At 46.3% G+C, this 27,991-nt stretch overlaps 2 protein-coding genes across 5 annotated transcripts; both read right to left on the minus strand.

Moving 5' to 3' along the window:
- Positions 1-166: 166 nt before the first annotated feature.
- On the minus strand, positions 167-8,754 carry Hmbs (hydroxymethylbilane synthase). The gene is made up of 14 exons (XM_027411931.2): positions 8,566-8,754; positions 5,347-5,400; positions 4,960-5,032; positions 4,552-4,601; positions 4,406-4,461; positions 4,010-4,087; positions 3,099-3,176; positions 2,931-3,006; positions 1,764-1,877; positions 1,536-1,574; positions 1,212-1,331; positions 945-998; positions 746-832; positions 167-665 (listed from the first exon to the last, which is right to left on the minus strand). Exons 1-14 carry the CDS (start codon positions 8,596-8,598, stop codon positions 492-494), a joined length of 1,086 nt encoding a protein of 361 aa, XP_027267732.1. The 5' UTR covers positions 8,599-8,754; the 3' UTR covers positions 167-491.
- A 3,756-nt stretch (positions 8,755-12,510) lies between these two features.
- Positions 12,511-27,972, minus strand: Vps11 (VPS11 core subunit of CORVET and HOPS complexes). Of its 4 annotated transcripts, XM_027411933.2 has the most exons (16): positions 27,757-27,972; positions 26,169-26,317; positions 25,945-26,080; positions 24,850-25,013; positions 23,732-23,979; positions 22,304-22,505; positions 21,762-21,913; positions 20,727-20,913; positions 19,984-20,130; positions 19,679-19,867; positions 19,427-19,588; positions 18,793-18,932; positions 18,501-18,703; positions 18,220-18,391; positions 13,442-13,664; positions 12,511-12,992 (listed from the first exon to the last, which is right to left on the minus strand). In XM_027411933.2, the coding sequence occupies exons 1-16, from the start codon at positions 27,941-27,943 to the stop codon at positions 12,828-12,830; spliced, it is 2,826 nt and encodes a 941-aa protein (XP_027267734.1). In that variant the 5' UTR covers positions 27,944-27,972; the 3' UTR covers positions 12,511-12,827. The 4 variants fall into 4 exon arrangements, with proteins under 4 accessions (XP_027267734.1, XP_035299495.1, XP_027267737.1 ...); XM_035443604.1 differs by lacking the exons at positions 23,732-23,979; positions 24,850-25,013; positions 25,945-26,080; positions 26,169-26,317; positions 27,757-27,972 and adding an exon at positions 22,616-22,667; XM_027411936.1 differs by lacking the exons at positions 22,304-22,505; positions 24,850-25,013; positions 25,945-26,080; positions 26,169-26,317; positions 27,757-27,972 and having other exon boundaries at positions 23,732-23,869.
- Positions 27,973-27,991: the final 19 nt, after the last annotated feature.

A 27,991-nucleotide genomic window follows, 5' to 3' on the forward strand; every position in this document is an offset into this window, starting at 1 on the left:
GCAGTGGGGATGGGCAAGACTGTAATACAAGTAGGTTCTGTTAACTGAAAACAGGCAGGCTGTAGGAATTGAGGCAGTTTTCTCTTTGCTCGGTGCTTCCTGGGATGCATTCTGAGAACATGAGGCAATTAGAAAGTATTTCAACAGAGAAGTCCCAGACTCAGAATTCAGGTTTAAAAGGGCTTTGGGTTTATTTATATTTTCCCCAATTCCACCAAAACAACCACATTGAGAGCTGGTTTAATATTAGTGGCATTGGTTACATTCGAGATTGGCACTGACTTTTTCTAAAGAGATGAAGCCCTAACTACTGAGGAGGAAAGGCGCAGTCATCAAGGCCCCAAGGTGATTCGTGTCTCTGGAAGTCTCAACACCCTGTGGTTCAATCTCCTGGGCTAGTCACCCTCTCCAAGTTAGGGAGCACAGAGCACTTGAAAGCCAGATGTGGGCACTAGAAAGTGGCAGCCAGGTTCCCGTAACCTATAGACCAGTTAGTGCACATCATTAAGCTGCCGTGCAACATCCAGGATATTCTTGGCTCCTTTGTTAAGCAACAAGCTGGCCAGGCTGATGCCCAGGTTTTCAGCAGCTAGCTGGGCTCCTCTTGGAATGTTCCGGGCAGTGATTCCAACTAGTTGGGGGTCGTCCTCTGGACCATCTTCATGCTGCATGACACAAGAGTTACAATTTGGTGAGAGGGAAGATGATACTTCTGTTTATTCCTCCCTCATCTCCCAGTCAGTACCTGCACAGGGACCTGGATGGTAGTCTGCATGGTCTCTTGCATGCTATCTGAGCCGTCTAGGCTCCACACTCCTCCAGTCAGGTACAGCTAGGACACAAAATGGGTTGTACCGGCATATTCAGGAAAAGTTGCTTACATGTTTGGGCGCACACAGAACTGGCACAGTGCCTCCCTTCCCTCATCCATCTCTGCTGCTTACCTGCCCATCCCTCATCATGGTATGTACTGCTACTGGGACACTGCAGCCTCCTTCCTGCAATGACAGTCCTTTGAGCTCTAAGGGCCTTTAATACTGCTTTTTGACCACAAACCTCTAAGGATATTAACTGAAAAGGCTGCTAGGACCAGACCAAGGTCCACACTTAGAAAACAATTCCCCAACTTTTGAGCTACCACTACATCTCCCTGCTGCCCTTCCTGATTCCAGGTCCTCCTCACACCACCATAGGAGAAGCCCAAGTCTTACCAGGTGCCTCAGAAAGGCCCGTTCAGCAATGCAGCGAAGCACAGTCTCAGGATCATGCAACACACTCACTAGATCCAAGATATCCTGGTCCTTGGCTCGGACTTCCACTGCTAGGGCTCCCTAAAGGAAAAACAGGCCTAATCTTTCTCCAGTCATGGCTGAACATGGGAACCACTCCTACTTGCTTCCCAGAGTCTTCTGCTTGCCAAAGCCTGCCCCTCCCTGAATATTTTATTTGATCAGAAGTACATGCCAAAGCACAATGGCACTGAACCCAGGTTCTTGAAGGGGCACATGAAGAAAGCCCTCTCCAGGCAAACTTACCTGACCCACAGCATACATACATTCCTCTGGGTGCAAGATCTGTGGAGGCAAGACAGAACAGAAAGAATGGTGGGCTGTCCCAAAGCAGTGAGCTAAGGGAAGCCAGGGGGATGAACTCTCCCCAGCCTGGGCTTACTTCTTGGCTTGTAGCGTTATTGGCAGAATGGTCATAAAGATAGCAGGAGAGAGAGGCATATTAAAATGGAAATGGAATGGAGAAGCCCCTACCTGCCCCACCCGGTTCTGCCAGCCCATGCGCTGTAGGCCAGCCACAGCCAGGATAATGGCACTGAACTCTTGCAGCTCATCTAGCTTCCGTAGCCGTGTGTTGAGGTTTCCCCGCTGTTGAGATGCTAAGGAGAATAATGACCATAGTACATCCTCTTCCCACAGTCTCTTTCCCCCTCTTTCTAGCTGACTTTTTAAGACATTTGGACAGGATCTCACAGTGTAGCCTGGCTATACTGGGACTCACTATATAGACCAGGCTGACCTTGAACTTACAGAATCTGCCTGCCTCTGCCTCCAGAGTGCTGGGATTAAGGGCGTGCACCACCATACCTGACTGGAACATACTATCTCTATTTATTTATTCTAGTTTCATGTGTATGGGTGTTTTGCTTGCATGTGTGTCTGTGGAGGCCAGAGGAGAGCATCAGATCCCCTAGACCTTAGAAACAGTTGTGAGCCACCAAGTGGGTGGCTGGGAGTTGAACCAGGGTCCTGGAAAAGCAGCCAGTGCTTTTAATCACTGAGCCATCTCTCCAGTCCCAGAACATACTGTTTTTAAAAATTAGTTTTATGAAACATACAACTGTAAAAATCAAAACTGTGGGCTGGAGAGATGGCTCAGTGGTTAAGAGCATTGCCTGCTCTTCCAAAAGGTCCTGAGTTCAATTCCCAGCAACCACATGGTGGCTTACAATCATCTGTAGTGAAATCTGGTGCCCTCTTCTGGCCTGCAGACATACATGTAGGCAGAACACTGTGTACATAATAAATAAATAAATCTTAAAAAAAATCAAAACCATATAGTAGCAAATAGGGTAAAAATGGGAGCACCTTCCATCCCAGACACTCAGAAGTAATTACTGATCAGTACCACTTGTATTGTCAATGTCTATCTGTCTCGCTAACTAACATGCAGACTCTATATATGGAGAAACAATGTTTATTTTACAATTATCCTCCTTGCCAGGCACCTGCCAGAGTTGAAGAAAACACTAAAGATGGATGGATGGATGGATGGATGGATGGATGGATGGATGGATGGATAACTCACTGCCACCATGGGCCACTTCCTTTGGAGGGTTCTTCTATACTCAGGGCTCTCAAGAGTCCTCTAGACCTTCTCTTCCTCTTTGGCCACTGCCCTTCCCTCTTGTGAAAGGATACAATACTCTTGAATTCCAGATGTGGGAACTTCCTCTGTAGCTGGGCCACTCTCCTCAGGGAGCTGGTTCCCACTGCACTGCACAGAGAGAGTTTAAAATTAAATTTAACAGGGGCTGCCCTGTTCTCCACTGTCCATCCCTCTGTCTTCTGTATACCAAGTCCACTCACCTTTTCTCTGGCAAGGTTTCTAGGGTCTTTCCAATAAATTTTGGGTGAAAAACAACAGCATCACAAGGGTTTTCCCGTCTGGAGAACAAATAATGAAATAAAATAATTATTTGGAGACAGAGTTCAACTCTAGCCCTAAAATTTACATGTACCCCAGACTAGCCTCAAATTCACAATAATCTCTTCTCAGCCCCCTGCATGCTGAGATTATAGGTATGAGTCAGCAGGCCTGACATTTGATTTTTTTTTTTTTTCAAGACAGGGTTTCTCTGTGTAACAGCCCTAGCTTTCCTGGAACTTACTCAGGAGACCAGACTGGCATCAAACTCACAGAGATCCACCTGCCTCTGCCTCTGGAGTGCTGGGATTAAAGGTGTGCACCACCACTGCCCAGCAGTGTTTTGCTTTCTTGATTGTTTAGATTTTATTTATGGGGTGGGAGAGTATGCATGCCATGGTATGTGTGTGTGTCAGATGACAACTTTCGGGATTCAATTCTCCCCTTCCACCGTGTGGATGGACCCCAGGTATTGAACTCAGGTCATCAGGCTTGGAAGCAAATGCCTTTACTGGCTAAGCCATCATAAGCTAGCCTTTTTGTACCCCACACCTTGGGACACAATCTCACCTAGTTCTCAGGCTGGTTAAAATCACTTTGTAGGCCAGGCAGGCTGTGAACCTCTGTCTTAGCCCTCCCTAGTAGATGGGATTATAGGCCTGTGCCACTGAGCCCAACTACATGCACACTAACTAGCCAACCAATCTGCTTTTCCAGTGTTTTCTGCCATGCTTAATGACTGACAACTTTCCCAGCAGAGGGCTAAGTGGCCAAGTCCCAAAGGGGAAAAATGTCAGACTCATATGGTGGGATTAATTCCCTGCCCAACACCCCTCACATTCTTAACTCTTACTTGCAGATGGCTCCAATGGTAAAGCCAGGAGGTAGTATAGTAGGCACATCCTTCAGGGAGTGAACAACCAGGTCCACTCTAGAAATGAGAGAGGAGGACATGGAGAGAGGTTTTGAGTAGCTGACCTTACACTTCTCCACCTACCTGAGCTTCTACTACAGCTGTTCAGGAAGAGACAGTCCTAAGACCTAAGGACCCTGAAGCCTGCTTTCCTCTCAACTACTCTACCCAATTTCCCAGCCAATCTTATACTCTAAGGAGTTAGATGGTTCCAAAACAAGACACTCTGCTTTGTGAAAGCCTATGAGCTCCTTAGCCTAACCCAACAGTCCTGCTAATAACTTTGGGGTTCTAGCAAGAGACTGGAGGAGTACCATGCTTCCGATTTTCACTTACTCATTTTTCTCCAGGGCGTATTCTAGCTCCTTGGTAAACAGGCTTTTCTCTCCAATCTGCCAGATAAGAAAGAGCCTCAGAGTGGCCCTCTTATGGGAACAAGTGGGGAGAGGGGCTGAGAGAGCACAGATAGGGGCTGTCATTACCTTAGAGAGTGCAGTATCAAGAATCTTGTCCCCTGTGGTAGACATAGCAACTGAGGAGAGAGTCAATCAGATACCCATTAATCAGCATCTACTGAGTCCCCAGTGGTTCAGCACTGTACTAAGATTCACAGTGAGGTCAGAAGCACATAGGCCCTAGCTCCTACCCTCGAGGAATACACACACTAACAGAAAAAGCAGACACGCTCATAAAAAGACCCAAGTCAGAAGGCATTAAATGCCAGGCTAGCCCAAGGCAGTTGGAGGTGAACATGTTCACAGAAGGTTAACCCTCAGTTTGCAAGCAGCCAAAACAGATTCTCACAAACAGGCTTCGCCTGTGGTCAAAGCCACAAGTTCCATGTTCTCCCATTCATTGGCTTCCCATTCACTCCACTCAAGAAAACTTACTGATTTCAAACTGCATGCCAGGGTGCAAGGTTTTCAGCATCGCCACCACAGTGTCGGTCTGTATTCGAGCCAGCTGGGGACAGAGATTCAGATTGTTCCTGCCTTTACCTGGCCACTGCCCCAGGCCCAAATCCTCATATGAGTTAAGACAGATTTTAAAAGGGACTAGGCTTCTCACATGGGTATATTCTAGAAGGGCCTGGCTTGGGAGTCCTTTCTCTGTACCCCAACCACTTCCCTGATCTAGGGACTTTCTTTTCAGAGGAAGTAAACTGCCATTCTCTATGAGAGTGACTCCCAGGCATTCTTATTTTCAGGTCCCCTCAACTGGTGACCTTGTGAGCATTTGTTAGAGCTCTTCTGGCAACTCCCTCCATCTGTACTCACCTGGCTCTTACGGGTACCCACACGAATCACCCTCATCTTTGAGCCGTTTTCTTCCTGTAGAAGAAAGTTCCTAGGTTACCGTCTGTTCCACAACACCTTATCCAAGAACTAGGATCCCAGGCTTAGGAGAAAGGACCCCCAGGCCCTGGCCAGGTGAGTCTTCAAATAGGGAAAGACTTCCACAACTGTTCTTTTAACCTTCCTTAGTACCTTCTGCCCTCCTCCAGGATCCAGAGAAGCAGAGAGCAGAGGAAAGCTGTAATAGGATTCGTTGTGGTAGCAGCAGCAACTAAGACACTGAGCCTCAAAGCCCAGCCTGGCCAAGGCAGTTCTCAGTGGGAGGGCTGCACACAGCCAGGTGGGTAAAATGATAAGGCCCATCAGCCTGAGCACAGTGAGGGTGGGCCCTGCTGGAGGGTGGGGCCTGCAAGAGGCTGGGGCATGACAGCTGAAGCCGCACATCACTAGAGGACAGGTTTACTGTCCACAACAACTCAGGCACTTGAGAAAGTCCCACTAACCCCTAGGTGAGATACCAAGGGTTCCTTACCCTGACTAGGATGTACCCCTACAAGGACTGAGGTCAGCCAACCTAATATATAGTCCTGTTCATCCTCTTGACTAGGTGACTTTGGGGACATCATACCATCAGGGGCCTGTTAAATGAAAGGCCACCTAATGCCTCAAGCCAAACTGCCTAACGTTCATTTGTCTAAATGCTTTCTCTAATGTCAGAGCCAGAGCTCAAGGGACACGCCTCTTCCTCCTGTCACAGTGCTGCCTAGGATAAAGGTGTTTAGTGCCGAGCAGGTAGAACTGGGTTCTGCAGTCTGACTGACACAAAGGTCTGATTTCTTTCTGCTGACTGGAGCCACTATAGAAACTGTCCACCTTCCCTGCACTGGGCCCCTCGTCTCACAGCTTCTTCTGCAGCCAGACACTCAGGTTCTTGGTCACTGGAGGAGGTGAAAACTTGTTCCTGGGCTTGTCTCCTCCACTGTGATTACTCTCCAATGAATGAACTATGAGACAGCCTTTGCAATTTAGCTAGGATTGAAATACTCAACACAGAAATTCTAGGCCACAGGGAGCCCACAGAAAGGAATTACTAGGTTCAAGCAATCCCTTAAATTGATTGACCCAGTACAACATTTTCAAGTCCAACCGTTCCATTAAAAAATAAGTATTGGCAGGATAGGCTCCAAAGCTACAGAGAAACCCTGTCTTGAAAAAAAAAAAGTATCGGGTGGCGGTGTACACCTTTAATCTCGGCACTCTGGAGGCAGAGGCAGGCAGATCTCTGAGTTTGAGGCCAGCCTGGTCTATGAGTTCCAGAACAGCCAGGATTACACAGAGAAACCCTGTCTTGAAACAACTCCCGGGAGGGAGAAGGGAACTGGGATTGTCATGTAAAACAATCCTGTTTCTAATTCAAAAAAAAAAAAAAAAGAAAGAAAAGAAACAACTCCCCCCCACACTAAAAAAAAAGTATTGTGCAGTGAGGGGCTGGAGAGACTGTTCCCTGATTAAAGCACTGGCTTTTCTCCGGAGGACCTAGGTTCAATTCCCAGCACCCACACAAAGGTCACAACTGTCTGTAACTCTGGTTCCTTCTTCTGGCCTCTGTTGGGCACAATATAGTTCTACACAGACATGAGTTCAAGCAAAACTCCAATACACATAAAATAAACAAATTAATTTTGTTTTGTTTTTCCATACAAGGTTTTTCTGTGTAACCCTGGCTGTCCTGGAACTCACTCTGTAGACCAGGCTGACCTCAAACTCACAGATCTGCCTGCCTCTGCTGGGATTAAAGGTGTGCATACGCCACCACTGCTAGGCATAATAAAATTAATTTTTTAAAAAAGTATTTGGAGTTGAGCATGTGGCCTTTAATCCCAGCATTTGGGAGGCAGATGTAGATATATACATATCTCTGTGAGTTTGAGGTCAGCCTGGTCTACTAATCAAGTTCCAGGACAGCCAGGGCTCTTACACAGAGAAACACTGACTCCAAAACAAACAAACAAACAAAAATGTATTTGGGCTGACAAGATGGCTCAGCCAGCAGACGTGTTTGCTGTGCAAACCTGATGACATTAAGTTCTATCCTCAGAGTCTGTGGAAGGAGAACCCATGTCCAAAAGTTATCCTCTGTTCCACATGTGCTCTGCGGCATATGTCCACAGGCACAAGCACAAACATGCTAATGATAACAGCTATTAAACAACGTGGAAAATAAAACATCCGGGGCATGGTGGCACGTGTCTGTAGTCTCAACACTCAATAAGCTGATAACTGAGAGAATCGGCCCAGCCCAGGAGTCTGAGACCAGCCTGGTGAATGGAATATTATCACTTATAGGCTTGAGCCATCATCTTTGCATATTGTCCTCACAGCAACCTACAAGGTTAGACAGGGCAGGTACTTCCACCAAGTGTCTCAGAAGCAACGATGCAGAGAGGACAAATGACTGGTTAAAAGTCTCACAGCTATGAACAGGCAGGCAGAAAGTGGGTGCTGGAATCCAGACCTTCCTCCTCCTGACCCAGAGCTCTGAAATGTCTTCACCATCAAAGCCTCCTGCTGCTCAAGCCTGGGCAAGAGATAAGCAGGCCTCTCAGCTCTGCCTTATCTCAGACAGCCAGCAGCCTCAGAGCTCAGCGCAATGCCTGCCAACAAGTCCAGAGTTTTCCAGTAGGCAAGGAATGACAAGGCCTAAGTGGTTCCCCATTCACAATAGTAACTCAGGTGTGTCTCAGCTGGGAATGTTGTGGGTGGCTGGGAACGGGTGACTTTCATAACGGAGAAAGGGAGAAGACACACCTCCAAGATGTTTGTATATAGTTCTGTATATAGTTCTAAGGCTTGGGGGTGTGCTCTCCCACGAATAAATTGTAGCATATTCCAAGGCAGCTGGATTTGCTTCTGCCCTTACTTTGTGAAAGGATCTTCTTTGTGTACACACCTTTACTGGCCCACTAACCCTGAGCTACAGAAAATCCATCTTTCCACTCCCAGCCTCGCCCCCACAGCTCAGGATCACCCCCTTCCCTTCCTAAGGGCAACCTAGTTACTGGCCCTTTAAAATGTCTAGAGGGAGGGATGAAAAATGACAGCTAACTATTCTGACCAATAGACGACGGAGCATGGCTGCCCGGGACCAATCGTTGCATCCAAAAAACCCCAAGGAGTGCGGGTCACCGGCTCAGGACTCACCGCGGTTGCAGCCGCGCTGCCGTTACCGGACATGACTCCGCTCAGGGCGCAGGCGCGGCCCTGCCGCTGCTGTGCCCTGAAGTCTGCAGAAGCCGGCGACCTGGGCCGGCGGGGACTGAAGGCACATGGGGCCCGAGCCCGCACTTGAGCCGGGCTGCAGGACCTGCTGAGCTCTGCGTCACGTCCGCTGCCCTCCCTCGAAGGGGCGGCACCTTCCTCTGGGCGGGAATTAGGATTGCGACATAGCCGGCCTCGTCGCGGGCATTCACCTTGCCCATTGCACGGAGCAACAAAGGATTTTTGTTTGTTTTTCTTTTTCAATTTTTAGTATTTTTTTGGCTTTTTTTTTAATTTTGGTTTTTCGTCACAGGGTTTTGCTTTGTAGCCCTAACTATCTCATTATGTAGACCAGGCTGGCCTCAAACTCAAAGAGATCAGCCTTTCTCTCTGCCACTACCGCCCGACTATTTTTTTTATTGCATTTATTAAATGTGTGTCGTGTGGGTGCTAGTGTGGATGCACGCCTGCCTTGGGAAGTCAGAGGTTAACCTAAGGGAGTCGGTTCTCTCCATCCATTGTGTCCCAGGGGATTTGAACAAGTTATCATACTTGCTGGGGTGCATTCATTATCGACAGATAAAAGGGTTCCAAAAGGCTCCTCAGGGTTTTACAGCTTCACCTCAACAGCACTGGCATAAGCAATTAGTGTAACTGTGGTATTTCTTTTCTTCCAATCAAACTAAATTTTGCTACAACTGTAAGGTAAGCATTTTTTGTTAAAGACGAGGTTTGGGCTAATATGAGCTCAGGCTGGCCTTTAACTTTCCCATTATTCGGCCTCAGCCTCTCATAGTACAGTATTTCTTGTTTCTTTTGTTTGAGACTGGGTCTCATTAGCCCAGCTTCAAACTTGCCTAGTAGCCCAGAATGACCTTGATCTCCACCTAGGTACATGATAGGATTACAGCATGTACCACCATGCTTGAATTTCTACTTTTAAAAAAAAATAAGAAACTAGCTTGACAGTGATAGCACATACCTTTGATCCTAGTGCTTGGTAGGCAGAGACAGCAGGATCTCTGAGTGTTGGCCTACAAAGTGAGTTCTAGGATGGCCAGGGCTACACAGAGATCCCTGTCTGGAAAAACAAAACACACACACAAAGAAACTAGTTCAAAGAGATGAATGGCTGAATGGTTAAGAGCATTTGGAAGGCAGAGGCAGGCAGATCTCTGTGAGTTCGAGGCCAGCCTGTTCTCCAGAGCGAGTGCCAGGATAGGCTCCAAAGCTACACAGAGAAACCCTGTTTCGAAAAACCAAAGGGGAAAAAAAAAAAAAAAAGCCAGGCATGGTGGTGCTCCTGTAATCTCAAGGTCGTCTTCAGTCACACAGTAAATTTGAAGTTAGTCTGGCCTACAAGAGGCCCTATCCAAAAAAAAAAAAAAAAAAAAAAAAAAAAATGCTGGGCTGAGTGGTAACACTTTTATTCTCAGCACTCAGGAGGCAGAGGCAAATCTCTGCAAATCTGGAATCGGACTGGTCTACAAGGGTGTGTGGGGTATGTAACCCTAAGACAAGTGGGAGTGACAGCACTTATGAGGATAAAATCCAGGGCTTCACATGTAATGGGCATATATTGTACCATTAAGCTATATCCCCAATCTTGAAAAGTGCTTGTTAGGTGTGTGCTAGCACTGGGAAGCTGAGGCAAAAAAGATTCTGAATTCAATGCCGTGATGGATAGCAAGACCCTGTCTCAAAAAACGATCAAAAAGAACACACACACACACACACACACACACTGGACTGGCATGCCCAAAGTCTTGGGTTAGTTCCAAGAAACACACACGGCTCTTCCCACTACTTTGATTAACACTAATGAATTGAGCATTGTACAAAGACATAGATAGCCATTTGTTTTGTAAGTCTGTTAATAGCTGTTCAAAGTAATTTACAGACGAAAAAACTGAGGTTGAGGTTCTGAGAAAGTAGGAATTGCCCTAAGTTGTTTGGAAGGCATGGTGCACACCTCTGATCCCAGCTCTGGGGGCGGTGAAGACAGGATGAAGATGGCTTGAGCCCAGGAGTTCAAAGCCTGCTTAGACAACACAAGAAGATTCTATCTCAAAATGAAAAGAATAGCCTTGGAGCTGACAAAATGGCTCAGTGGGTAAAGTACTTAACTGCACAGTCATAAGGACCCCAGTTTGAATCCATGGTAAAGGTGGAAGGGGAGAATCCACTCCATAAAGTTGTCCTCGTATACATGTGTGCCATCACATGCCCATCCTACCTCTACATATCTCTCTCTCCCTCCCTCACACACACACCACACTAAATGAATGTAAAAAGAAAATTGGTGGATCTCTGTGAGTTCAAGGCCAGTCTTGTCTACAGATCGAGTTCCAGGACAGACAGGGCTACACAGAGAAACCCTGTCTGGGGCGGGGGGGGGGGGGTAGCCCTAAGTCAAATATTACAACTAGGATTCAATCTCAGGCCATCTGATCCAATCTATCAAACTGTTATAGAAAAGGGAGTGGTGCCTGTAAACCCAACACTTGGGAAACTGTCCCAAGTTCAAGGCTAGCCAGGGTTACACAAAGGCTTCTGCTGGGGAAAACTTCTGTCATGCTGCCTCTTTAACAAAGCTGCTCCAATCTCAACCTGTGATTTTTTTGTTTGAGACAGGGTCACTGTAGCCACAGCTAGACTGGAACTCACAGACATCCTTTGCTAGCCTCTGGCCCCTTAGTGCCACAAGCACCACCATGCCTGGCTCCTGTTACTTTCTTTAAACAATCTCTTAGGAGCAATTAATGACAGGACCCCAAATAACATCACCCAAGTAACAATCACAGTAACATAACCTTTAACCTAACTTCAAAAGGGGGAAAAATGTTTGAACAAAAGATCTTTTTATCCTGCTTATCTGATACTGAATAAAGCAGGATACTATCCTATCATGACTAGGTCCAAGGCCATCTGCCTTCTGTTTATTTCACAACATTTTATTGTTATGTGTGTGTGCATGTGTGTGTGTGTGTGTATGAGGTAAGAGGCCAACTTGAGGGAGTCCTTCGTTTTCTTTCACCTTGTGGCCCCAAGGGATCAAACTCAGGTCAGCAGGCTGGGCAAGTGGTCCTACCTGCTGGGTCATCTCACTGGATCTGTAGGTTTTGAGACAAGCTCATGAAGCCCACAGAGAACTCACAATCTACTATCTATTAAGGCTGGCTTTTAAACTCCTGACCTTTCTGTCTCCTCAAAAGTGCTGGGTTATAGGCATGGGAGGAGTGTCATTCCCAGTTTCTGCTTGACGACTTCTCCTTAACTAGACTAAGCACAAGCTGTTTTGCATGTCTTGCTCCAGGATATACTTGCAGGTCAGTCACTTTTCCTTTTGAGATAAAGTCTAAGTAATCAGGCATGTAGCCTAGCCTGGCCTGGAACTTGCTCTGTGGTGAAGGCTGCTCCTAACTTGTGGTCTTCCGGTCTCAGTTTCTTGTTTACCACACCCAGGTCACTAAGCCTTTTGAAGAAGTTCTTCAGGAGGCTGAGGATACAGAGCGTAGTGGTTTACTTGCCTAGCATGCATAGACCCCGTGTTCAAGTCCCAACACAATGAAGTTCTTCAATGAGTTTAACTTTCCTAGCTGCCACAGGTCCCACCCACTACTGAAATGATGTAGAGCCAACCACACAGGAAGACAAGCAGGGAATTAGAACTCTCCAACACAGGGTGGTTCTTAGACATAATTTAGAATCACCTGACAGCTAGGTGTAATGGCACACACTTTTAATCCCAGACTCAGGAGGCAGGAGGATCTTTGGGAGTTTCAGGCTAGCCTGGTCTACATGAGTTATAAGCCAGCCAGGGCTATACAGTGAGACCCTATAGCAAAAAAAAAAAAAAAAAGGAAGAAAATCACCTAAAAGTCCTCATTAGATATTCAACCCTCATGTCATTATACTCCTTTATTTATAAGCTTTGAGGGCAAGGACCCAAGCACAGCCTGGTGCCCTTGAATAGAGAATAAAGCAGCCATTGTCCACAGAGAGGTTGCTGAGGTGACCTTCCTCACTGGTGTGGAATAATCTATATTGCTGGTCAGCAGGAGGGACAGCAGGCTGGCAGAAGGAGAGGAAGGAAAAGCAGATTCCATCTTGAGTCCTGAGAGTCTGGAACTGTGGTCATGTCTGTTACAACAGCTCCCCAAATGCCCATGTCTGTGCTTTAGGGGCGCTTTCCCAGAAGCTGGTTAAGTCCCCCTCCTGGAGTGCATCAGCAGGTCTCGCTGCAGCCCAGCCTCCAAGCTGGGGGTCAGTCTGGATGTAGGAGGGTCAGTCAGGAGAGTCAACTTGTTGAAAACCCCCCGGCCAAAGTAGTCAGCGATCACGGAAAAGCTGTCATTCGAGCATTTGAGCTAGAAGGAAAAAGAAAGAGTCAGACCTACAGTGCTCAGTTGCTAACTGAAAAGGAAACAAATCCTCTGGTATTCCAAAGACACTGTGTGATGCTGGTGTGATGGTAGTGGTCGTGTGTGTGTGTGTGTGTGTGTGTGTGTGTGTGTGTGTGTGTGTGTGTGTGTGTGTGTGTGTACACATCAACAAAGGCCAGTGTGTGTGTGTGTGTGTGTGTGTGTGCGTGCGTGCGTGCGTGCGTGCGTGCGTGCGTGCGTGCGTGTGTGTGCGTGTGTGTGTGTGTGTGTACACATCAACAAAGGCCAGAAGAGGGCATCAGATACCATGAAGCTGAATCATAGGCAAATGTGAGCCTGCTGATATGGACTCAAACAGCTGGAAGTACTTTTAACTACTGGCCATCTCTCCAGCATACCCTCTCCCCCACCCTTTTTAACCTACTCATCCCCACCTGATGCTGGAACTGATCGTGGAGATCTCGTTTCTGTTCCTGGGCCCGGATCATGTCCATCACCTTCCGATTCTCTGGGAGGCAGGTTGGACAGTCAGCATCGCTTTCTGAGTAACTCTCAAAGCAGTGCTGGTGGAAGGAGTGGCCACATAGGAAGTGGACTGAGGGCAACTCCAAGGCACTGTTACAGATGCTGCACTTGGTCTTCTGGAAGATCTTTGGACTGCAGGCAGGAGACAAACAGTGGCAAAGAGTGAGGACAGGGCCAAGGGGAGAGAGGAAACAGATGAACAAGAAGGTCCCTGCAAAGGTCACAGAAGCCTTGCCTGTTTTTATCACCCAAAAGGAATCAAATAGGCATAAAAGCTCCAACCTAGAGTGAAGCTGTGTAAGTGCAAGTGATCCAGAAGGATATACATTGGCCTCTCTTAGTTTTCAAACGATCACATCCCTTTAAAGGAGCTATTCCTGCCCACCTTACTAAAATTGTGGCAAATATTTGCAATAGGGGCAGGAGATACAGATCTAGTTTAGCCAAGTGTTTACAAAATTTTGGTATTCAACACTGCCCCCATACACATCAACACACACACAGACTTTGTTCTTCTCCCTTTATTATTTTCTTTAAAGATTTCCATACCTGGCTTTATTTACTTTTATGATCATGGGTTGGCTTCCTATATATGTATATGTACCACAAGAGGTCATAGGAGGGTGTTGGATGCCCTGGAACTGAATTTATAAATGGCTGTGAGCCACCGTATGTATGCTGTGAATCAAATCCAGGTCCTCTGCAAGAGTAACAAGTGCTTTTAACCACTAAGTCATCTTCTAGCTCCCTCCCACCACTTTCAAGTTTTAAGGTTTCTGTTTTAAATTGTGTGCACGTAAGTTTTAGGTACCTGCCAGGCAAGAGGTATCAGATCCCCAGAGTTAAGGTGGCTGTGAATACCTGACATGAGCACTGGGAACTGACCTTGTGTCCTCTGCAAGAACAGGACATGCTCATAAACACTGGCCCATCTCTCTAGTCCCTTTCTCTTTCTCCATCTATTTTCTCAGAATTTACAACTGACTCAAACACTGTAACCATCTGCCTATTTGTTTTCTAGATTTATTTTATGTGTATGTGTGTGTGCCTGAGTGTGCATTTGTGTACCACTAGTGCCTGCTACTGAGGTCAGAACAGGACATCAAATTTCCTGGAGCTGGAGTTACAAGCAGTTGTGAGCCACCTGATGTGGGTGCTGGGAACTGAACCCAGGTACGCGCTCTCTCTCTCTCTCTCTCTCTCTCTCTCTCTCTCTCTCTCTCTCTCTCTCTCTCTCTCTGTTTTGTTTTTCAAGACAGGGTTTCTCTGTATTGCTTTGGAGCCTGTCCTGGAACTTGGATCTGTAGTCCAGGCTAACCTCGAACTCACAGAGATCTGCCTGCCTCTGACTCCCAAGTACTGGGATTAAAGGCATGTGCCAACTTTGAACCCAGGCTCTTCTAAAAGTACAGTAAGCACTCTTAACTGCTGAGCCATCTTAACTGCTGAGCCATCTTTTTTTTTTTTTTTTTTGGTTTTTCGAGACGGGTTTCTCTGTGGCTTTGGAGGCTGTCATGGAACTAGCTCTTGTAGAGTAGGTTGGTCTCGAACTCAGAGATATCTGCCTGCCTCTGCCTCCCAAGTGCTAGACCTAAAGGTGTGCACCACCACTGCCTGGCCTCTGCTGAGCCATCTTTACAGTCCCGAGCCACTTACTTAAAATGTTTACTGTATATCTCCAGGACATGAGGCCCATGAGGGCAGGGCTTCTTGTTTGTTTTTATTCATTAAAAGCTTCAGACATAACAAAGGCTGAGTGGAATGAAGAAACATTTCATAATAAACATTTACAATGTAATGGGCAGAACAGAACACTTGATAGCAGGGTGAGGCAGTAAATGCCTATAATCTCAGCACTTCAGGGAGATTAAGGAGTCCAGGGCCAGCATCAGCTACATGACTATCTCAAACAAACCAAACACCTAAAGACTTAACACTTGAGAATAATTTCTATTATTAAATAACTCTATCCAGGTAAGATAGCACATTCCTGAAATCCAAGCACTTATGAGGCCAAAGCAGAAAGATTGCTTTGAGCTCAAGGTCAGCCCAGGCTGCAGGGTAAGACTATATCTCAAAAATTAAGCAAAATATGGGCTGGAGAGATGGCTCAGTGGTTAAGAGAACTGGCTGCTCTTCAAGGATCTGGGTTCAATTCCCTAGCACCCAATGGCAGCTCACACCTGTTTGTAGCTTCAGTTCCAGGATCCAACATCCTCACACAGACATACATGCAGGCAAGATACCAATTCACAGGAAAAAAAATAAAAGAAGAAGAAAAATAAAAACAAACACAAACAAAGCCTACAGTTAAGAGGCCTGTAATCACAGCTATTGAGAAGGCCAAGGCAATAGAATCAGAGTTCATGATCAGCCTGGCCTATAAAGTGAATTCAAGACGACACTGGGTAATTTAGTGAGACCCTGTCACAAAAACTAAAAGTGCTGGTAAGATGACTCAGCAGACAGAAGTGCCTGCTGACAACCTGAGTTTGAGCCCTGGGACCCATGTGGAAAGTGGGATGTGGTAGTGCTGTGACTCCAGCACTTCTAGATGTAAACTTGTGGGTAAGATAGACTGGAGTGTGCAGCATGGCAGAATTAGGAGTCCCTACCTCAACAAGGCAAACATTTCTGAAACTAGTCCTCTGCCTTCCACAGGGCCCTGTGGCATACATGTACCCACACTCATAAACACAAAACAAAAACAATTGTTTTAAAAGAGTACTGGGGGCCGGGAGTTGGAGGCAGAGGCAGGCGATGGATCTCTGAGAATTCGAGGCCAGCCTGGTCTCCAGATCCAGTGCCAGGATAGGCTCCAAAACTATGCAGACAAACCCTGTCTCAAAAAACAAAAAAAAAAAAAACAAAAAAAGTACTGAGGGTACAGCTTGGCGGTGCTGTGCTCAACTAGCATTTAAATGGTGCTGGGTTCAATTGCCAGAACTATAAACAAAAATGTTGAGATTAAATTATTCACTTTCTAAAATCAATTTTTATTTCAGAACATTTTCACAACTTACATGTTTGCTTAGAAAATGTAAATATTATGTATTCACAGAAGAACTGGCCTAGCCTTAAAATAACCTCCTACAAAGCCCATCAAATAATGACTTACGGGGCTAGAAAGATGGCTGCACAGTTAAGAGTAAATATTGCTCTTGAAGAGGAAGGAATTGAATTCAATTCCCAGTACACACACACACACACACACACACACACACACACACACACACACACACACACACGTGCACACAGACAGCCGCCGCTGTCCCCCACCCCAAGACTTGGATCACTGGTTAAGCATACACACTCCTGTTGAACCTGAGTTTAGTTCCCAGCTTCTACATTAAGGAGCTTACAACTTCCTGAAACTCCAGATCCAGGAGATCCAATGGCCTCTCTGGCCTCTGTAGGTATAAGCTCTTATATAAGCATAGGCACACTCCCACATACAGGTATACTGAAATTTTTTTCCTATTTCTTAATTTTTTTTTGGGGGGGGGTTTCGAGACAGGGTTTCTCTGTGTAGCTTTGGAGCCTATCTAGGCACTCGCTCTGGAGACCAGGCTGGCCTCGAACTCACAGCGATCTGCCTGCCTCTTCCTCCCAAGTGCTGGGATTAAATCGTGCGCCACCAATGCCCGGCTCTGTTTCTTAATTTTTTGTTTGTTTTTTCTGAGACAGGGTTTCTCCACGTAACAGCCTTAACTGTCCTGGAACTCACTTTGTAGACCTGGTTGGCCTTGAACTCACAGAGCTCTGCCTGCCTCTGCCTCCCAAGTGCTAGGATTAAAGGCAAGCGCCATCAGGGCCGGCTTAAGCTGGATGGTGGTGGTACACGTATTTATTTATTTATTTATTTATTTATTTATTTATTTATTTATTTTTACACACACTAAAATCTTTAAAAACAAGATTTATGGCTAGGCATGGTGGCACACCCAGCACTCATGAGGCAGAAGCAGGCGGATCTCTGACAGGACAGCTAAGGAGCTATAGACAGACCCTGTCTCAAACAAAAAGGGGGATATAAAACTAATCATTTTTTTAGAATTCCTTCATTAAAACAACTTCAGTGGCTGGGGGTGTATAGTTTCAGTGGTAAAGTAGATGCTAGCATGTGCAAGAGGCCCTAAATCAGTGCTTCTCAACCTTCTTAATGCTGTGACCTTTAATATAGTTCCTCATGTTGTGCTGACCCACAAACCATAAAATTATTTTGTTGCTACTTCGTAACTATAATTTGGTATTGTTATGAATCAGTAATGTAAACCCGGGAGTGGTGGCGCCTTTAATCCCAGAGCTGGGGAGGCAGAGGCAGGTGGATCTCTGTGAGTTCAAGGCCAGCCTGGTCTACAGAGCAAGTTCCAGAACAGCTAGGACTGCTACTCGGGAAACCTTGTCTCGAAACACCCAACCCCCCCCAAAAAAAAAAATTAAGAAAAAGGATGAATAAATGAATTGTAAATATCTGATATCCAAGATAACTGATATGTGACTCCCAAAAGGGTCGTGACCTACATGTTGAGAACTACTGCCCTAGATTAATCCTTGAAGAAGGAAGAAGGGGAAAGGGAGAAAGAGAGAGCTCAAACACCTTTCATAGATCCTCTGGAAAGCACGGAACACCACACCGTGACAGTCTAAGTCATCCCGTCCATTCCACATATCCAACTGTGGCTACCTGGACTTGAGCTCTTGAATTTCCTGGCGGATGCGAGTGGTCTCCTCTCTGTACCGCCTCACCCGAAGCTCATCCTGTGCAATCTGCTGGCTCTGTTTCTGCAGTTTTTGGACCAGATAGTCTCGGATGATGGACAAGGTAGCTGTGGAGTTGTGGGCCAGGGTCTGTACCACTGAGATTGGAGGCCAAGAAGAAATAAGATAATGAACCACACAGCACCCACTAAACAGAGCCCACAGCTGCAGCAGCCTGTCCCTCACCCAGCCTGTCCTCCCAAGTACCTAGAAGAGGTGGCATGAGGTTCTTGTTCTCGATGTGCTTAAGGACAGCTGCCACGTACTCCTTGCAGTCTTCCTCCTTGCGGGCAAAGTAGCTGAGAGCCTGTTCCCACAGGGAGGGGTCCTGCTCCCCATGTCGCTCACACACAGCAATCACCTGCCGGTACTGCTCGTGCTGCATGTGGTAATGCATGATCTGCTGGAACCTGGCACCAGGAAAGGGGACACCTCAGTGGTTGTCCCTGGGAAATCACCTGAATCTTTCCTTTCCCCTTGGAGTCCCCCAAATTCTTACAGCTTCCCCTGCTCATAGAGGTAAAGGACCCCATCCTGGAAGTCGTGCATCTGGCACAGGACCAGTGCTTTATCAAACACATCACAGAATCGGCCACTCTTCAGCAGGGAGATGGCCTCTGCGTGAAGTTTCTCCTTGGCCTACAAGAGAAGTTGGTTGGGTTGTTAGTCATCAGAGGGCACAAGATTTTTTTAGAAAAGGCAGATCTCAGTCTCTCTAAGTCCAATTTCCTATCAGTAAAGCCCACAGAGCTCAAGGGGAGGTGCCAGTCTCAAAATGAGCTATTCTCAGCCTGTGGGTCATGACCCCATCAGCAAGCCTCTATCTCCAAAGTTATATTACACTTCATAACAGTAGCAAAATTACTGTTATGAAGTAGCAATGAAAACAATTTCATGTTGGGGTCAGCACAACATGAGAAACTGTATTAAAGGGTCGCAGCATTAGGAAGGTTGAGAACCACTGCTCTAAATAAAGAAACAAAAGGCAGCCACAAAGCTAGAGGACGGGCACAAGAGGAACTATCTTTTCTTTATCCACTGCTAGGGAAGGAACCCAGGGCCTCACACATGCTGTACCAGTGAGCACCCCAGCTGTCTTTCCAGCACCTCCCATGGCTCTGGCCAGGTGTCACCTGTGGATCCTTCTCATGGGCCCAGTTCTGCAGCCGCAGCTCCAAGAGTGTGTCATAGATGCCCTGGGGTGAGTCTGGCTGCACTTCACTCATGTGCTCCAGGAAAGCTTTCAGCTCTCTTGGGTTGTTTGCAAAGATGGGGATGAATTCCTCAGAGTTGGCCTAGGATGGAGGAAAGAAAGAGGCAAGATGGCTAGTGAGCAGGCCTCTAAGGTGATACCTGCTATCCCAAACTGTTTTCCCAGGTCTCACCCGGAAACATGGAGCCTCCCGATCACCCCAGCCTTCCGGACTGGGCCGATAGTCAGTACAAAGTCCTTTCAGCAGCTGCGTTGTCTGCTCTGGTATGTGGTGCATGAGGATCTTGCCATAGCGCTTCATGTTACTCTCTGCCTGCTCAAAAGGAAGCTTACCAATATACTGAAGGGCTTCCTGATAGTTCTGTGGAGAGGTAAAGGCAAACTATTGCTCTTTCTGTCTCACCCAGCAGGATGCATCTTTAGCATCCCAGTATGTTCTCAAAGCAGCACACTGCCTAAAGCAAGAACTGCACCCACCTTAATATCCTCTAGCTGGATCTTCAAGTACCACTCATGATGTGCGTGGTTCTCAGCCAGATAGAGGGCATGGGAGTAGTAGCCGGCCTGCCTGAGGACCTTGATGGCTGTCTCCACATCAAAGTGAACTTCACTCTCACTCTTTGTCTGCCAACAAGATATTAAACAAAATCATTTGCACAGAAGTGGCTAGAGAAGGGAGAACAACAGGTGTCTTTGAGGCATGTTTCTGGCTTTAAAAACATGCTAGCCAGCCTCTAGCAATTTCTGCTTAAAAACCCAAGGCTTTCCTCTGTCCCTATCATTAGAAAGACACTTCTAGGGCTGGAGAGATGGCTCAGTGGTTAAGAGCACTGGCTGTTCTTCCAGAGGACCCAGGCTCAATTCCCAGCACCCACATGGCGGCTCACAGCTGTCTGTAACTACAGGGATCCACCCTCACAGAGACAAAACACCAATGCACATGAAATAAAATTAAATCTTTAAAAAAAAGAAAAGAAAGACATTTCTAGGGACTCAGCACTTCTTTAATGGCACTTCCTGGGCTTCAGCATCATGAATGTTCTAAACAGCTAGCAGGGACAGCTACTCTTCTTCCTGTTTATAGAGGACAGAGCACTGGTTCCCAAATAAAGCTGCCCCCCTGCTTTCCTGTGTCCTGTACAAGAACAGCAAGCCCTGGTAAGCCACTTCAGGTTCAGTGAGACTTACTAGGAATCATCCCATCCAACACCACCCTTCACCTTGATGAATTCTTCCAACTTTGAGCTGTCCTTGAGCTTGGTATAGCAGTTCAGAAGCAGGGTGGTATGATCAGCATTAGCTAGAGACTGCCGATGCAGGGTCTGTAGGTAGGCAGTCAAGTTGTGGATGCGCTGGGCATCCAGAAACTTACGGATCACATAGGATGGCTCCAACCTTCCAATGGTTCTAGGGAAACATTGGTGTTAAGAGTACTTTGTCAAGTCTGCTGCACACAGGGATCACTGTAGACCATGTTAATGGGTGTTGGGTAGCTACGTCTAACAAAGTCAAGGTGGTATCAGTGATATTAGACTATAAGCCATACTGTGCAAGGCTCCACAACACTGGTTCTTTTGTTGTTGATTTTGAGGCAAGGTCTCACTATGTAGTCATGGCTGGTTTGGTGAACTGTTATCTGTACAAGGTTGGCTTTGAACTTAGGGCAGTCCTTTTGCCTCTCTTTTCCTAAGTGCTGAGATTATAGGCAAGTGCCATCACAACCAGCCTAGTACACTGGTTGTTCTTTTCTTATCAACTACTTCACAAACCTGCTTCTTATCCTTGCTGCCAAAGTAAGCATGAACACAGGGTTGGGTGGGTTTTTTGTTTGTTTGTTTTTTTAGATAGGGTCTCTATATGCAGCCCTGGTTGTCCTGGAACTCTCTATGCAGACCAAGCTGGCCTTGAATTCACAGAGAGCCTCCTGCTTCTGTTTCCCAAGTACCTAGGATTAAAGGCTTGTGCCACTATGCCTGGTCTTGTGTTTTAAGATAGATTCAGTGAGTAGCACAAGACTAATCTTGAACTCCCAATCCTTCTGCTTCAGTTCTAATACATAGGAATGTATTACCATGCCCAGTTATCCTCTCACTGGCAGCACCACAGTTTCCATTGTAAATGTGAACACCTCCCGGTGAACTACAACACAACATCCTCACCCCACCTCACCCTCCGAGCCACTTCTGCCCTCGCCTCCAGCATGGGTTTCAGCAATCTAGCTGCCTATTCTGTACCCATGGCCCATCCAGACTAACCGGATATACTGCTGAACAGCCCCATCATGGTTGCCCTTGCTGTAGAGATGGTCTCCATACTGCATGAAAATTTGAGCCAGCCCATCGCTGTCCAGATGTTGACTTTTAGCCAAGTTAATTGCCATCTCAAATAGATTCTTCTTAAATAGCATCTAGAAGAAGAGAGATTAGAACATTGGTAGAAGCAGTCCTGAGAGTATATCCTCCCAAAGCATAAGCATAATAGACATAGTAGATAGTCCTAGAGTTACAATCTGCCTACAGTCTAGACAAAGACCTCAAGGTAACCCCAAGACCAACACCCACATCACCTCACTTCATTCAGATCTTTGTAAACAAGAAGGGTTGGTGCAGGTTCCCAGCCATTACTTCCCTCCAAAACCACAAACTAGGCCATTTATTTGGTATCCTATCCTAAGGGAACTGAGTAAGAGTGTGACCCAAAGGAAAGACCCTGGTCACTGGGCCAGGTGACCTAAGAAACCCATCCCTACAGCTACTTCTAGATGCTTGTGCCAACTGTGAGAACCTGGTGGCCTTGCCTCCAGTTTGGTCTGTGTGTCCTTCTCCTGCAATGCGTGGGCCCGCCCATCCCGCGTCAGCACGTACAGGGAGCCCCACTCAGCCAGCACATCCACTACATCCTCAAAAACAGCACTGTAGGCTATGAACTTGTTGCACAGGTCATAGATGTTGAGAATTTGCTTGTCAGAGCTCTGTGTGTCCCTGTTGGTGAACTCTGACCTGTACATGAAAGAAAAGCACCCACGTTTAGACCACTTCTGTCTCCGTTCCCTTATGGTTCCTTCCCATGACAAGTTTGGTGCTGCCCCATTCCAGTTAGCACAAATCACCTCATTGGCCCCTCCAGCAGCTCATCTCATACATGCAGAATTGTGCTGACAGCTGTGGAAAAGAACATAATCCTGGTCTTACCCTCTTTTATCCTATCATTGATCCTAGCCAACAGAGTAGAAAATTAAACATTCAGATGTCCACTCACTTAACAAAAAATCTCCCATTGCCTAGTATTAGACAATGTGTTTGGTACTGAATGAAAACAATCCAGTAGGGGCCAGGAGAGGGCCCTGTTGACAAAATGCTTGATTTGTAGCACGAGGACCTCAGCTCAATCCTTAGATTCCCATGGGGGGATGGAGGGAGAAGGTACAGGGTCTGGAGAGATGGCTCGGCAGTAAAGAGCACTTACTGCTCTCTCAGAGAACCCCAGTTCAGGTCCCAGGACCTACACCAGGTGGCTCACAACCACGTGTAACTCTAGCTCCAAGGGATTAGATGCCTCTGACTTCCATGAACACCTGCACACATGTGCACAAAATCCAGATACAAATATACACACATAGTTAAAGATTAAAAAACTTAAAACAACAGGTACAGTAGCACACACCTGTCCTGGGGAGGTGCATACAGGCAGATCCTGGGGCCTCACTGGATGCCAACCAACAGCCTAGTATACTTGGTGAGCTCTAGGCCAGCCAAAGACTCTGCTACCAAAATAAACAAAGGACAAACCCGAGGTTGCCCTCTGCTGACCCACACACACATACCCCAACAGGGAGTTCATTCACTATGCAAAAGACCCACTATTCCCCTTTAGTTCACTAGAAAATGACAACGAAGACAACAAAACCCATGCCTTGCACTTCCTAGCACTTTGCAGTTCCTCGTCATTCAATCTCTTCTGGCTCTACGTAACTTACTTTAACCAAAGAGCAAAAACATCCAATCCTAAATCCAGATTCCCTGAAGCATTATACATTTACACAGCAATAATTTGGAATAAAACCGTATTTTTCAGTAAAAATAGTTTACCGAACCTAGGTAGAATATCAACCTACATAAAACGCAAATGACAGACTGCCTGGATCCAGGCATTAGTGTTTTAAAAATATAGTAGTTCTGAGGCACAAGTCCAGTCCTCTTCTTTGCCCCTTTCCCTGGAGTCTTACTTGGGAGAAACCTTCCGGTCTCGGGAGACAATGACAAGGTAGCCTCTGAACCAGTGGGTGATGAGCTTATGGCCCTCAAAGGCAAAGCAGGGCCCACGTTCATCTGGCTGATAAAGGTAAACACACTCATCTCCGGCAACAATGAACTGCAGGTCTTGAGAAGGGTCGCTCAGGGCTGAGCAGCGCAGGCCACAACCATGGGTGTCCAACTCCACACGGGGGTAGTCTTTTCCAGAAACTATATAGGACTGCCAAAGGAAAGAAAAAGTTAGCAGTCTCCTTTGAAGGAGCAGCACCTAAGCCTTCATAAACACAATCTTTTTACTTCTTTGTTTGTTATTTTCAAGATAGGGTTTTTCATTGTAATCCTGGCCGTCCTGGAACTTGCTCTGTAGACCAGGCTGGCCTCAAAGAGATCCACCTGCCTCTGCCTCCTGTGTGCTGGGACTACAAGTGTGCATCACCACATCTGACTATAGACATTGATTTCTATCTAGACTCTCTCACCTTCTCTCCACTTAGCATTTTATCCTCCCCCCCCCCCCCCGAAACTGGCCTTCTCCAGTCACCTTCATCTAGCTACCTACAGGGATGTACTGTGGAGCCATATTCTCTTCTTTTCATAGTATCACAAGCTATCACTAGAGTCATGCGAGTCAAAAAACACAATAATTCTTTGCTGTTTTACCAAAAGGGTATTCCTAGTTTGGAGAGGCAGTTCAGTGACAGTGTGAGCACAGTGAACATGGGGCTCCGGGATTAATCCTTGGTACCAAACATTTTCCAAAGGCAGTTCACAACTGCCTGTAACTCCAGCTGGCCTCTGAAGGCCTACACTTAGGGACATATACATAAATAAACATTTGGGGGGACATTTGTTACATTAGGAATGTAATGGAATATCAGAAACCAGAAGGTAAAGCTATCTCTCTAACTGTGCTTAACAATAGAGAATCAAGCTCTTCTACTACAAGCACAGAGTTCTTTTCCTAAGTCTACCTCTTCTATTCTCCTACATGAAAATGAAATATTAACTTGGACAAATGATTTAAGGCTCTATGATAAAAATTTAAGACTTGCACCTCTCCTGTTAGTTCCTTATGTGACCTTAATCATACCTGGACATTTTCAGTTGTCACAACAAACAAGTGAGTGACCTTTCCTGCTTGGCGGAAGGCCAGTCCAGTGACAGGATAGCTGCCCTTGTGCAAAATCTGGGTCTTGCTATGGCGGTCCCGGGTGATATCTCCCTTGTTCAGAGTAACACTGCCATCTGTGAAACCTGAAGACCAGAAAACAGTGTTTGTGTGGATGAAAAGATACAGGAATTGGGGCTGGAGAGATGGCTCAGCAGTTAAGGGCACCGACTACTCTTCCAGAGGACCCAGGTTCAATTCCCAGTACCCACATGACAGTTCACAGCTGTCTATAATTCCAGGTCCTGGGGACCCGGACACCAATGGCAAACACCAATATACATAAAATAAAAATTAATAAAAAATCCTACTTCAATAGGCTTTAAAAAAATGAAGCCCTTAAAAAAAAGAAAGAAAAAAAGAAAAGATACAGGAATTGAAACAGCTAAAAGGCCACCAGAGGCACTCATGAGAAATGACATGCTTTTCCTGTACCTACAATATCACTAATGGTAGCATGGTAACCTCAGTGTCTGTATTCACTGACTCATTTTCTCTCTCTTTTTTATTTTTTTTGGGGGTGATGTGGGGATCAAGATTGTGTACCCATGGCTGTCTTGGAACTCCCTCTGTAGACCAGGTCAACCTCGAACTCAGAGATCCTATTGCTTCTGTCTCCTAGTGCTGGGATTAAAGGCATACGCCACCATGCCCAACCCATTCACTGATTCATTTTCCAAGAACAAAACTAAATATCTTTCTATTACAAACTTTAATAAATCTACAAGGCCTTGGGTCAGTACCAGAAGAACACCATGAATGAACTGCAAAAACTACTTCAAAGAAAATGTACTTTAGGACTGGAGAGATGGCTCAGAGGTTAAGAGCACAGACTGGAGCACTCAGAGGTCCTGAGTTTAATTCCCAGCAACCACATGGTGGCTCACAACCATCTATAATGAGTGAGATCTGATGCCCTCTCCCGGCCTGCAGGTATACATGCAAACAGAATACTATATACATAATAAATAAATAAATAATCTAGGAATGTTGGTTTTCCCCCTTTCTGCTGCTTACCAATGGCCATAAAGTTGAGATTTTCATGAACTGTCAAGCAAGACACAACAGTTGGTTCTGTCCCTGGGATGGCAGGGAAGATTCGAGTGCACAGGGGATTGCCACCATCTCTCTTTTCCAGGTTCCAGATCTTTACCTGGGGACAGACCACAGACACTGAGGGTTAGTCTCCCTCCACCAAAACACAGTCCTAGGCTTCTGGATCTTTCTTTTCTGGGACTTACCAAAGGGTTAATACCCTCTTCATCCTCACCAACTGATGCCAGAATATTGTGCTGCTTCAGTTGATATAGGTGTGTCACACGTAGTTTGTAGGCCTGGAAGCCTGTAAGCTGTAGGGAACGTGGCAAGAACCAGATCTGGCCTTCCATATGTGCAGGGTAGTCAAGAAGCTTTCTTTCCAAGGAGTGACATGTTCCACCCCCACCCTCTTATCTGTGGCTGCATTTTCTGTGCTTTAAATTATCTGCAGACAACCATACTCTGAAAGTATCTCTGTAGTAGATTAGGAATTAAAACATTTTCTGAGAAAAAAGAAAAGTTGTAACCGAAAAGGAAATGCCAGGCGATGGTGGGTGCACGCCTTAAATCCCGGCTGCTGACTCAGGAGGCAAAGTTTGAGGCCAGCCTGGTCTACAGAGTGAGTTCCAGGATAGCCAAAGCTACACAGAGAAACTCTGTCTCGAAAAAACAAAAACAAAAACCAAAAAAGGGGGGGATGAAACACACACACACACACACACACACACACACACACACACACACACACACACACACACACACACCTTTAAGAGAAATCCAATTATAGAATACTATTACAACTGTTCTGTTCTAGCATTATTGTTGCTAATCTCTTACAGAGGTTTAGTTAGAAATTGTATGGTCAGTGTGTATTTTCCATTTGAAGTTACAATGTTACAGAAATGACATGTAGAAATCCTTCTTTGAGGCTGAGGCTGAGGGGCAAAGCTTTGAACTGTCAGCCTTTCCTAGGCTAGTAATATGGGTAAGATGTTTTCTTTGAGACCAGCCCTTACTCCTAGTGCTCTGGTGACAGACATGGGCAGATCTCTGTGAGTTTAAGGCTAGCCAAGATTACAAAATGAGACCCTGTCCAACAATAAAAAAAAAAAGATACTCTGTTATGATGCTGAGCAGGATTAGCTTCCTGTCAGCTATGGAATCAGAAGGAAAAATTGATATCACTCAATGTACCATATTGCTATTTACACTAGTAGACAGGAATGTTAAATGCATTTTTGGATTATAGTACTTTCCATTTATGATGGAATCGCCTGGATGTAACCCATCATAAGTTGACGTTCATCTCTATGAGCAAAAGTAGCACCCATGTCGTTTGTCACTACCTGAGGCTTCAGACATCAGGCTGACTGTACTTACAACACCAGAATCTAGGTTTCAACGAACAGGCACATACCTCTTTAAAAACTCTAAGGGTTTTCTCCACCTTGCCTACAATATCAGACAGGGAAGGCAACAACTTTACACACACATCTTTTAAAGGCAAATTGCATCTGCTTGGGAGTGGACTGATCTTAACCTTGTCAAATTGGCATTAACAACCTTTCACAGAAAAGGAAACTCAAGCCGAGGGTTAAATGACTTGCCCCAGGACTGCTCAGTTGACAAGCCAGAAAATGGACTTCCTTCTTTCTCCCATCAGACCACAGAAGAGGTCTGGGCTCGCATCTAATTGCCAGTGCACAAAGCACCACTGACAGATTCCATTCCAGCCGGAGGAATCTCTTTGGGCTTCGGTGGAGGAAAGGGACAGCTCCACAAGAAGGATATCTCCAAAGACCAGGCTCCCTCGACCAGAGTCGCAGACAGTGATGCCCGGAGGGAGGCAAAGGAACTTGGAAGCAGTGGATCCAGAGGCCGGCGCGGCCCCCGGAGCGGCCCCATCATTACCCAGCGGCTCCTTCACCAGCTCCTTCTCGAAGAAGACGAAGCGCCGCCACTGAAGGTAGGCCGCCATCTTGGCCGAGGGCCCCCGCCTCCGGAAGCAACATCACGTGAACAGCAA

The sequence above is a fragment of the Cricetulus griseus genome, chromosome 4 (genome assembly GCF_003668045.3).
Source record: "Cricetulus griseus strain 17A/GY chromosome 4, alternate assembly CriGri-PICRH-1.0, whole genome shotgun sequence".
Taxonomy (NCBI): Eukaryota; Metazoa; Chordata; class Mammalia; order Rodentia; family Cricetidae; genus Cricetulus; species Cricetulus griseus.

What these genes read in the sequence shown, in the direction of transcription:
- Hmbs (XM_027411931.2), bottom strand. Translation starts at nt 8,598, where the DNA reads ATGTCCGGTAACGGCAGCGCGGCTGCAACCGCG. An exon ending in TTGATACTGCACTCTCTAAG is followed by an intron (nt 4,462 to 4,551) that starts GTAATGACAGCC and finishes CTTATCTGGCAG; the next exon opens with ATTGGAGAGAAAAGCCTGTT. An exon ending in CCATGATGAGGGATGGGCAG is followed by an intron (nt 833 to 944) that starts GTAAGCAGCAGA and finishes TTTGTGTCCTAG; the next exon opens with CTGTACCTGACTGGAGGAGT.
- Vps11 (XM_027411933.2), bottom strand. Translation starts at nt 27,943, where the DNA reads ATGGCGGCCTACCTTCAGTGGCGGCGCTTCGTCTTCTTCGAGAAGGAG. An exon ending in AAGAGGGTATTAACCCTTTG is followed by an intron (nt 26,081 to 26,168) that starts GTAAGTCCCAGA and finishes GTCTGTCCCCAG; the next exon opens with GTAAAGATCTGGAACCTGGA. An exon ending in ATTCAAGAGCTCAAGTCCAG is followed by an intron (nt 13,665 to 18,219) that starts GTAGCCACAGTT and finishes TCCTGCCTGCAG; the next exon opens with TCCAAAGATCTTCCAGAAGA.